The following is an 11382-nucleotide window of genomic DNA, read 5'->3' as shown; positions in this document are numbered from 1 at the left end:
TTAAGCAGAATAGTGTTTCACCACCAGATATTTCCGACCCTAAAGTAGTTACCATATTGACTCCCTCCCTGAAGTCCTTGAGTACAACTTCATATACTGTAGCATTAAGTATATCAAAACAATGTAAAACCATTTAAGAGAATGACAGCATTATAGAGTATTTAGAATCGACTAACAGAAAATGAACAATGGCCTCTGTATAATCTCCTTGTCTTTAAAAGGTTTTTGCTTATACTATCGTACATAACAAAATCCAATAAGATACAACCTGTTTAGACCATTGGAGACAGAAGAACAAAAGCTAGATGAGACTTCAAAACAAGATGGTACTAAATCAGCATTACCTATTAAGATGTCATTTTCTCCAAAATAGCTGTTCCTATCATCCAATCTTCTCTGTCTCATTTCTGTTGAACTCTTTTTCTGTCAGTAGCTGTCAGTTTGTCTTCTTCATTTTGTTCTCTGCTCCATTCGTTGTGGCCTCCCCGCCACTATTTCTGGGTTCTTTGTATTTTTCTTTTTTTAGAATATCCTGCAATACTTTCTGTAGGGTTGAATTGATGGTTGCAAATTCCCCCAGTTCCTCTTTATCCTGGAAGCACCTCGTTTTTCCATCAATTTCCAGGGACAGTTGTGCAGGATATCTCAATCTTGGCTGGAGATTATTATCTTTCAAAGCTTGAATTATTTCTCCCCATGCTCTTCGTGATTTGATGGTTTGTGAAGAGAAATCTGCTGTAATTCTGATGGGTGTTCCCTTGTAGGTAGTCTGTTTCTTGTCTCTTACAGCTTTTAATATTCTGTTCTTGTATTGAATTTCTGGAATTTTTATTATTATATGCCTGGGTGTTTCTCTGTTAGGGTTGTAGGTCGCTGGGGTCCTGTATGCCTCATACATCTGAGTATCTTTACCTTTTGCTAAATTAGGAAAATTCTCCTGGATTATTTCTGTGAGTAGCTTTTGTAGTTCACTTGTTTGTGTCCCTACTTCTTCTTTTATGTTCTTAATCCTTAAGTGATGGCTCCTCTTATCATCTTCTTGTCTTTGTATTATTGCTGTTTGTTTCTTTGTTATTTTTAAGAAGTTTTTCATTTCATTCTCCCATATTTCAAGTCTGCCCTCCAGTTCAGATAGTCTGTCCTTAGTTTCTTTCAAGCTGTTATGCCAGTCTTGGATAGACTTCTTAATTTCTTGATAGTCCCTTTGAACCTGCTTCACATACTCAATGCTTTCTCTGTTTTCTCCATCAAGCAATTCTCCCCTCTTTTTCTGTTCTTCCATTCCACCATCTGTTTTTTCCTGGGTGGTGCTTAGCATTTCTCTAACTATTCTGCATACTTCTAGCTTCAGGTTGTTGATAACTTCATTCCTGAATTGGTCTATGAGGCTCTCTATATGGCGCTTAATGTATATTGGTGCGGTGTCCACTATTGCCTGTTTCTCAGGATTGGGGGCCGAGGAGCCTTTTTTGTTGCTTCCCTTCCCCATATTTTCTGTTCCTTATAAAATGCAATCTTACACAGGAGGCCCGGCTTCCCTGCCTGTCAGCCACAGCCTGATCAAATTGCGCTGGCTAGTTGTTCCCGCCCACCGCTGCGCCCCAGGGAGTTGCGGAGGAGGCAGCCTACGCGGGAGTCAGTCACTCCTCCGGGCCACCGTCAGGCTCTGGGATCTGGGTTAGGCCAGCCTAGGGAGTCCGCCCCGCAGCGTCACTCAGGCCAGGCACTTTTCACCAATCCTGTCTGAGAGGGGAATGTGTGGCTGGAGTTGCCACCGCGCCCTGCTCTTACAGGACTGCCTGAGCCCAGAAAGTCCTCCGCTGGAGTCAAACTGTGGTAGGGGGTCAGTTTCTCACTCACCTCGCCACCAGTCAGTTTTCGTGTACGCCTCCTTGTCCATCCTGTTTTCGACTCCGTTCGCAGACTCCCGTTCCCAGAGCTTCTGCGTGTCTCTTCCTGCTGAGCTGCTTGTGGAGATAGCCAGCCGCCGGGCGGCAGGAAACCCAAATCGCGGTTTCCAATGGCGCGGGGTCGAGCCTCCACACCGAATCTTTTCTGTTCCTATTTTAGCGCCAGGACTGTATTCTAAGTTGGATTCTCTCAGCCCAGTTCGTTCCTGAGTCAGCAGAGCATATCTCTACTGGTTCGTGTCTCCTTAGTCCGCATCATTCCTGGCCTCTGAGCCGAGCCTTTCAGAGAGCCTCCGGTAGTTGCTGTTGTCTGTCCGCCATGTTCTCCCGGGGTCATACTAAACAATTTCTTCAAATTTTTTTTTGTCTTTTTCGTTTTTTATCGGTACCAGGGATTGAACTCACGACTGCCTGCTTGCAAGGCAGGTGCTTATGCCGCTGAGTAAATCCCCAGCCCCCAATTTTTTTTTCTCTTTTATTTAAGAGAACTTTCAGAGCTGGACATGGTGGTACATGCCTGTAATCCAGCACCTGGAAGGCTGAGACAGGAGGATTACCATGAGTTTGAGACCAGTTTGGGCTACACAGTGAGACTCTGTCTTGTTCTAGCAGTTCTTAACATTTTTGTACAGTGCTTTGTACAAAATGAGTTCAGTAACAAAGTGTTACTGAAAGGACTGGTTATGTGGTTTTATTTGATACATTATAAGGAATGCATGTCTCTAAAAAAAAGTAACTGTAGTCTAGACCATGAAAAATACTTTTTTTTTTTTTTTTTTTTTAACTTTAACTTTTAATCGGTACCAGGGATTGAACTCACGACTGCCTGCTTGCAAGGCAGGTGCTTATGCCACTGAGCTAAATCCCCAGCCCCGAAAAATACTTTTTTAAAAAAAGTTGAGATAGGGATCTCCCTGTGTTAATTGGTTAACTTGGAATAACTTGACCTAAGTAATTTCTTCTGCTTCAGCCTCCCTTATATAGTTAGGATTTCTGATGTGTGCCTCTTCACCTCATATAAAAAATTCTTCTTAAGCTAGAAAATCAGTAGGCAGATACTTTCTTCTTGTTTTTTAATAAATCACCAAAGAAGGAATTTATTTGGCAAATAATGATATTAACATACTGTTTTATGTATAAGTATTTATTGTATATTTTTTATACAATATATATTTTCCTCTTTTTGGATGCAACCCAGAGCTTCATGTATACTAAGGAAACTGCCACTGAATGGTAACCTCAGCTCAATTTATGTTTTTTTCTTTTGGTTTTTTGAGACAAGGTCTCTCTATGTAGTCCAGCCTAGTCTTGAACTCACTATACAACCCAAGCTGACCCCGAACTTGCAGTGATCCTCCTGCCTCAGCCTCTGGAGTGCTGGAATTACAGGTGTATGCCACCATACCAAGTTCTATTTGTGTTACTATATACTAATGAATTGACACAAGTGTTATAGTCGGGGAATGCAAAGAGAACAATTTAATACAGAACACATAATTTATAGATTTACTTTATAATAGTCACCCAAAGAGTCAAATCCAAAAAGTGCAGAAAATCTGTTCACATAGTAAAGACCCCAAAGAATCCAGCTAGGGCCTGGATCCCCTGGCAATGTCTTGCCTGAGGCCAGCTGAAGACCTAGAGCTCATGACAATGTCTCATGCAAATCCATTTCATGGATTTATGCTGTCAGCGGTGGAAGCTAGAAAGTCTGTGCCAGCAGGATGAAGAACCTGTGCCAGCAGGGTTCTGCACTGGAGCTAGGAAGTGATGCTCAAAATAAGGGCCAGGGCTCCCCTAAAGTTACAATAGCCACTCTCAGTGACAATGAGGTCCCGAGCTCCTCTGATAATGAGAACAGCCAAGTTCATATGAAAAGCTCGATGAGCTCCTCCAGGAGAACCAACGGCAACAGGTCCTATTCTGTGTTATAGGATTTATATCCACATTTCATAATATTGTTGTCACTAATGGCTGATAATAATGACTGTCTCATGAGGGAAGGAAATGTACTCTGTTTTCTTTCTTTTTCTTTTTACTTTTTTTTTTTTTTTGGTAACTCTTGGAGTTGAATTCATGCATGTCAGGAAAGCATCTTACTACTAAACTACAACCCCAGCCCTTTTTATTTTTATTTTTCTGGGACGAGTGAAGGAACCAGAACCTTTGTACTGAATGATATCCTCAGCTCCTTTGTTATTTTTTAATTTTGAAATGAGGTCTGACTGAGGTGCTAAATGACCCAGGCTGGGCTTGAACTTTTGATCCTCTGGCCTCAGCCTTCCTGGTAGCTCGGATTACAGGCTGATAAAACCATTCCCAGTTCTTATTTCTTTTAATGGGAGCTCAAGAAATGTTTGCCGCATGGAAGAATGGGGAAGTGACACAACTGTATGGTTGGGGGAGTCACCCAGATCTACTTGTAAGATACGAATGGAAGAAATAGACTTTTCAAACGTGAATGACAGGTGCGAGCTGGCAGTGTCACTCCTGCGGACAGATGACAAAGGGTTACAGTGTGCAGCCCTCGCTGGCGGGGGTGGGGACAGAGCCACCTTCCTGGCTGTGGGAGCAGTGAGTTCCACTTCGTACCTGTTTTTCCTGTCCCCTCGTTTGGAAGTTTGCCACCCTCCTCTGTGGCAAGTGATTTCTAGGTTACAGAGAAAGAAAACAGAACATAGTACTGCAGATTTCTAAGGGCGATGGAGATGAGACAACTGTGACATCAACCAGAGTCATTTATCTGTCATAGGACTGGGAAAGTCGCTGATGGGTGAGGAAGAAATGGTTTTCCTTAAAGTACCTTTAAATGAATGTTCTCCATAGGGATGGGAAGAGTTGATCTAATTTGGGAGATTCTATTATTATTGTTTGTACCAGATATCAAATTTACAACCTTGTGTTTGCCTGGCAGGCGCTGTGCCACTGAGCTATATCCCTGGTCCTTTGGGGGATTTTAGAAACATTTTTGAAAGCCAGATGGGGTGGTGCATGCCTCTAGTTCCAGCACTCCAGAGGCTGAGGCAGGGGAAACGAGAATTCGAGGCCAGCCTGGATTGGGTAGAAAAACGCTGCATCTTTGATTGGGGGGTAATAATTGGCTCCTGAGAAGTTGGGTCCACCCAGCTCCTGTGTACCCTCACCCAGTTCCCCAAATGTAGCGTGTTACACAGCCAATAGTGTGGCTCTAACCGGAAGACTAACCGGGTAGAATCCACAGCACCAAGTGTGCCCATGAGCCTGGAGTTCTGGGCCACCCAATCAAGTGTGTTGGTGCCTCCAGCCCCTACCACAACGAAGCATGAAAAGCCAGCTGATCTGGGGTACAGCTGGGTAGTAGAACACTTACTCCACCTGGGGGACCCCTGGGTTCCACCTCCAACATCAAAAAGGAAAAACAAATGAAAATATTGTTATATTATCTCTTTGTAGTCAGAAGCATTCTCCTTTCCTTTCCCTCCACTCTTGGGAATGTTTTTTTACAATAGGATCTTTCTACAGAGTCCAGGCTGGCTTTGAACTCAATATGTATCCCAGGCTTCCTTCAAACCCAGAATCCTCCTGCCTCAGCCTCTTGGATGTTGGGATTAATGTGTGCCACAGAGCTTGGCCTGTTTTCTTATAGTCTATAGCCAACCTAAAAATCTGATTCTTGTGCTGATGGAACACAGCAAGAAGCACATGGTAAGCAGGTAGGACAATGTCTACACCCTACAGCCAATGTGGCAGGGACTGGCCAATAGTAAGGATTCTTGATCCCCAATGTATATTGACTCTGACTGATAAGCACTGGGCATAGGAACACAACAAATATTTATCAGGCAAGTACACTGATCCAGCAGGGAGTAACACATTCCTTAACAGGTTACCAAGAGAGACAGCAAAACAATTCACCATTTTGTTCCAAAGGGCAGTCATTTGCAAACTGACAAGCTGAAAAAAGTAAGTCAGCTAGTTGATTTTCCTGTTTATGGTTCTCTAATTTATCGGGCAAGAGGCAGAAAAAAGGAAAAAAAGGTAGATTTAAAGCCCACTAAAGTCTCTCAACCAGAGCACTGAGACCCCACCACCCAGAGGCCCCACTCCTGAAACCTCACCGGAACTCTAATTGCTCTGAGGGGAGGGCAGGCCCAGGCCTGTGACCTGCGAGCACCCACAGTAGCTACTGAGTGGGCACAGGGCTTACCTTGGTCATAGGCACCCTGCTGGTGACTTCAGCTGTGCTATCTCTTTTCACCCTTTTAGCATACCTGTGGATACATGAGGTTACTGTCTTCACTCTATAGCAGAGAAAGCTGTCAAGAATTTTGTTTTTGTCTTTGGGTACCAGGGATTGAATTTATGACCTTGCACTTGCCAGGCAAGCCCTTACACCACTGAGCTAAATCCCTGGCCCAGCTGTCAAGAATTTAAATATTTTGCTTAAGGTTACACAACTAGTGGAAGACAGAACTCCTCATCTCCATGTCATTAGATCTGAAGTATGACACAGAAATCTATACCAGAATGTTTTTGTTTTGTTTTGTTTGAGACAAGGTCTCACTATCTACGTCAGGCTGGCCTCAAACTGTCAGTGATCCCCCTGCCTCAGCCTCCTGAGTGCTGGGATTACAGGCCAAGTTTACACACAGAACTTTTAAAAGCCCCTCAGGTCTGGGAAGTGGAGGCAGGAGGATGCCAGTTTGAGTCCAGCCTGCGCAATATAATGATTTAACTTTGTCTCAAAATAAAAAATGAAAAAAAGGCAAAAAAGAAGATAGATGGCCTCTTCCTACCTCTCCCCTTGCCCAGTTCCCAGGCCCAAGGCAACAGGAGATTGTGATAACTGGCTTTTTGGGTAAATTACTGGAAGGTACTGTATTCTCGATAAGGACTCTCTAGCTATTTAACTGAGACACAGACAGAGAAACTGACAAACACATAAAAAGTGCTCTCTACCCTTTCACAAATGTGTGCTTCCGAGAGGCAGAGCCGACTGACTGATGGCTCTCACCTAACGCTTTGGATAAGAACATATTCCTGAAGTGTCCTGATCATTTAAGCTCCTAAAATAGACAGGAGCCTGAATGCTGCAAGCACTTTCACCAGAAAGGGAATTAATTTGTTGTATAGTTATGTCTCCTTTCTTTCTTTTGCTATGAAGCATAAGTTTAGTTCATCTAATACTGCAGTGGGTTAGATTCTGATACAGGTCGGTATTTAAGCTTACTCATTTACATTTTCATTAAAAAATGAAAAGAACTATTAGGCAGATAGAACCTCTGGCTAGAGAGAAATAAAAATAAAGATTATAATCTAGAAGCAAAAGTTTCTTTTAATCTGAAGCACAGACATATTTTGCAAAGCAGATAGGCAATTGGACCTAATGAAATGGTCTTAGTAAAAATCGAAAGACTGCCTGTGAGAAATGAGTGTATGAATGAACATATTTTAAAAAGTGGGTTTGTATACACAGGCAGAAGAATACTAACTGCCTTTGCCTTTTCATTCATAAGAATGAGGCGGGGAAATCTCTCCCATCACACTGGATTTCAACACACCAAGCCACACAGCTAGTAAACCGCCCACAGAGAATGAAACTATTTTGAACTCGTCATTCTGCAGATGCAAATTATAATATTATGCTATGCATTAAACTGTGTAAAGAAGAAAGTACTGACCTTTCCTTGAGAAGAGGTGGAGTCGAGATCCTGACTGGGTGTGGAGCTGCTGCCTCTCTCAGGCACCTCCTGGTTAGTTATCAGAGCTCTGTGAACACAGCCTGCCGTCTAGGCGCTCTCTGCAGCTTCTGCCAAGGAAATCAGCAGTCCTGGGACGGTGACACAGGACCCCTCAGCTGCCACATGCTGAAGTTGTACATATTCATCGGTTTGATGTGCCTGGCGAGATCAGGTAGGTCTTCACTGAATGGTTTGCTTCAATACTTAAAGAAGTTAGTAATATTATCATTGTGGTATTTACCCTCCGAGTTCCTTGGGGGATTTTTAATAGTCATTGTTAAGGAAGGATGAGATGGTTAAATGGACTTTCTATTCTGAAATTCTTTTTTCCCTCTGGAATAATATCTCTGAATTAACTTTTTCTTGTGTACAAAGGTTAAATGTACTGATCAATCTAAGGTAGTGCTACTTTCCTTCATAGTTAAATTTTCTGTGCCTTTTTGCTTCTATGAATTGATATCACTTATTATCTGAATCATTTAAATTTATATTATTAAAGTTTTTAATTGAATTGAATTTTATTTTGGGTTTCTTGAGACAGAACTCTGACTGCGTAGCCCAGCCTGGCCTCGAACTTGCATTGATCCTCTTGCCTCAGCCTCCCAAGTGCAGGGGTTACAGCATCACCATGCCTGGATAGAATTTTTTTAAGGTTTTGTTTTGTTTTTTGCAGAGCTTGGAATCAAATCCAGTGCCTTAAACATGCGAGGCAAACACTCTGTCTCTGAACTATACTCCCCAGTCCTTCTCTGGAAATTTAAAAATGTATTTTTAAACAAATAAATAAAGAGGGTAGGTTTTATATTTTCATGCACTGAGGTATATATTTAAGTTGTTCTTGTAAAAACCTGTAATTTTAAATACATCAACTCCTTACACTAGTGATTGGCATATTGATAATTTAGAAATTATCAACCATAATGAAGAAATCAAAATTAAAACACTAATAGACATGTTTATTTATTTATTTATTTTTTGGTCTTTTTCATTTTTATCAGTACTGGGGATCGAACTCACGACCGCCTGCTTGCAAGGCAGGTGCTTATGCCGCTGAGCTAAATCCCCAGCCCCTCTAATAGACATGTTAAGGCAACAAAAAGAAAGTGAAATGCTTGAGAAAAAAAAGAAAAACTCATGAGATTTCTAAGCCTCTTGAGAGGTCTGATTCTTTTTCCCATAGCTCGTGATAATGAAGATTGGCATGATTTTTTGCAGTACTGAGAGTTGAACCCAAGGCCTTATGCATGCTAGCCAAGAGCTGAGCTACAACCCTGCTGTTTTTTAAAATTTTATTTTGAGACAGAGTCTCCCTAAGTTGCTCAGGCTGGCCTGGAACTTGAAATTCCACTGCCTCAGCCTCCTGAGCAGCTGGGATTACAGGCCTGTGCCACCGCACCCAGCAAGACTGGTGTAATCTTTGAAGGGCAAGGAAGAAATATGTTACATATTAAGACCCATAAAAAACGTTCATGACCTTTGAACTAGTAAAAGCATTGCTGAGAATTTACTGTAAATAAATTTTTTTAAAAGAAAAAATAAGGTAGGGGGAGGAAGGGGCAAGATGGGTAGAACCCTGTCCTGGGATGTGGAGGGCCCTGGGTCAGACCCCCAGCACTGCACACACACACACACACACACACACACACACACACACACACACGCACACATGCACGCAAGCACGCGCACACACACACACAGATACAGAGATAAATCATACAGAGATAAATCTACTATGTTACTCATAATAACGTGAAACTACATTCAACAAAAGTGTCTCACATGCAGGAATGGATAAAGCACAAAATATCAATTTAACTTTTAAAAAGTAGTCCTTGGGTTGGGGATGTAGCTCAGTGAAAAAAGCAAAATTTAATTATACTAGGATTTCAAATCTCTGAGCTTTACTTAATACATGATTTTGAAGTTTTTGATGAGTTAAAATTTTTTTGATAAATTAAATTATACTAATGGTATTTTTAATAGAAAAAGCAACACTCGAAAGAAAAGAGTTTTATATATAGATAGATAGAGAGAGACAGAGACAGAGACAGAGACAGAGAAAGAGAGACAGAGAGAGAACTGACCTCAAACTTGTGATCCTCCTGCCGCAGTCTTTTGCATAGCAGAGTTAGAGGCATGAACCACTATGAACCATTATACCTGTCTAAAGTGTGTATTTATTTTCATTTTAAAATTTAAAAATTGACTGTAACTTTATGGATATCTTAAGGGGAGGAGGCAAACCCTAACACACAAACCTGGTGAAGGTTTGTGGGTACTTTCTTTGAATATCCTATTATATATCTCTAGTTACACAAGGAGAATAAGGGTGGCCTAATTTTCTTTGATCTGCCTTTACTTAGCATCTTCTGATAAACTGTTTTTTTCAATGATTTTTTTTGCATGAATGACTGAAGCCTGAGACAGACCCTAATCTGATGAATATACTTGTATCCTATCCGTTTTCCTGTGCACATGCATCTACGGTGAAGTTTAATTTATAAGTTAGGCACAGTAAGAGATTAACCAGGATTGTAAAATAGAACAGTTATGACAATATCCTGCAACACAAGTCAGAAGCCTGTGGCTTCTCAAAATGTCTTACTGTGTTTTTGGACCATGGGTCACTGAAACTGTGAATGAGAGAGACTCTGGTCATGCTCCAAACAGAGACAATTATTTCCTTAGATTGCCAAAACTCCCACAAATGATTTATAAGTATTTGCACATGTGTCTGATTTAATCTCTGTCTTAGAGGCAAAGGTGAGTAAGAGATGTGAGCGTGCTATGGATGTGTGCCTGGCTGGACGTGTGGCTCAACTCTTACAGCAAATTACTGTGGCCCTCTGTTTCCCCCAAAAGAAAAAAAAATCTAAATTGAGTTGCTTTTCAGATGTAAACATTTTAATAGGATTTTGGGTCTGGGCGTGTAGCTTAGTGATGGAGCATTGGCCTAGCATGCAAAAGGCCCTAAGGTTCAATCCCCAAGTACTAGCCCAAATAAATTTAAGTAAATTTAAATTTACACAGTAAATAATTCACAGTAAATAAGTAGGTGTTCAATTCATTTGCTAATACCTCCAAGGAGAAGTTTTTGGCCTGAAAAGATAACATTTCTTTAGATGTTTATTGCATCGATTTTGATTACTGGAAACATTCTAGTTTTTATCTGTGCTACTAATAGCCAGCCCAGAGCATGCAGATATCTAAAAGTGTCTCTCTTGATCTTGATTGAAATCTTAGCAAACATTTTCAGGCAGCATCAAGGAGTCTTTAAACCTGACCCAGGCCGCTTCTCTTGAAGAAGTCACTGGCGAACATCTGTGTTGTGTTTGGGGAAAAAATAGCTTGAGTCCACTTTGGAGCCCCTGTAAGCAAAGATAAAAAAGGGCAGAGGCAAAGCCACGCCTGTTTGACTTCTTGATTGGACGCCAGAGGCCAGAGTCTAGTTAGGTGGGTTTCATATCAGCTGCTTGGGCTTGGCAGACAAGGGAAACTCCCCACCGGGCTGAGTAAACTGACGCCTCCATTTCTCACGGTCAGCCCATCAGCTGCACCCAGAGGTACGATGACCCACCTCTGAGTACTGACTCTGAGCTTCTCAGAACTTCCACTTTGCCCGCACTCACATTGGCAGTGCTAATACGTTTTTAGATGTGAACCAGGAGACTCACCCCCAGTACTGGGGACAGAAAGCCAGGATCACAGTACTCCTGAACTATACAGCTTCAGCTCTTTATTTCTTGAGACAA

The 11382-nt window shown here is 41.8% G+C and overlaps 1 protein-coding gene across 7 annotated transcripts in view; it reads left to right on the top strand.

Annotated features, from left to right (window-relative positions):
* Window positions 1-7474: 7474 nt before the first annotated feature.
* Window positions 7475-11382, top strand: part of Liph (lipase H) — a 39769-nt gene continuing 35861 nt past the window's right edge. The window contains exon 1 of one of the 7 annotated variants that reach the window (XM_063261187.1): window positions 7475-7802. In XM_063261187.1, the coding sequence (XP_063117257.1) occupies window positions 7532-7802 (271 nt within the window). In that variant the 5' untranslated portion in view covers window positions 7475-7531. The remainder of the gene's footprint in view (window positions 7803-11382) is intronic. The other 6 variants (XM_063261189.1, XM_063261186.1, XM_063261184.1 and 3 more) reach the window with 6 other exon arrangements.

This window comes from Cavia porcellus, unplaced genomic scaffold (assembly GCF_034190915.1).
Source record: "Cavia porcellus strain 051 isolate PalLab524CR breed Dunkin Hartley unplaced genomic scaffold, mCavPor4.1 scaffold_14, whole genome shotgun sequence".
NCBI lineage: Eukaryota > Metazoa > Chordata > Mammalia > Rodentia > Caviidae > Cavia > Cavia porcellus.
Note: the sequence above shows the minus strand (reverse complement) of the source record. Positions and strands in the feature narration are given on the sequence as shown.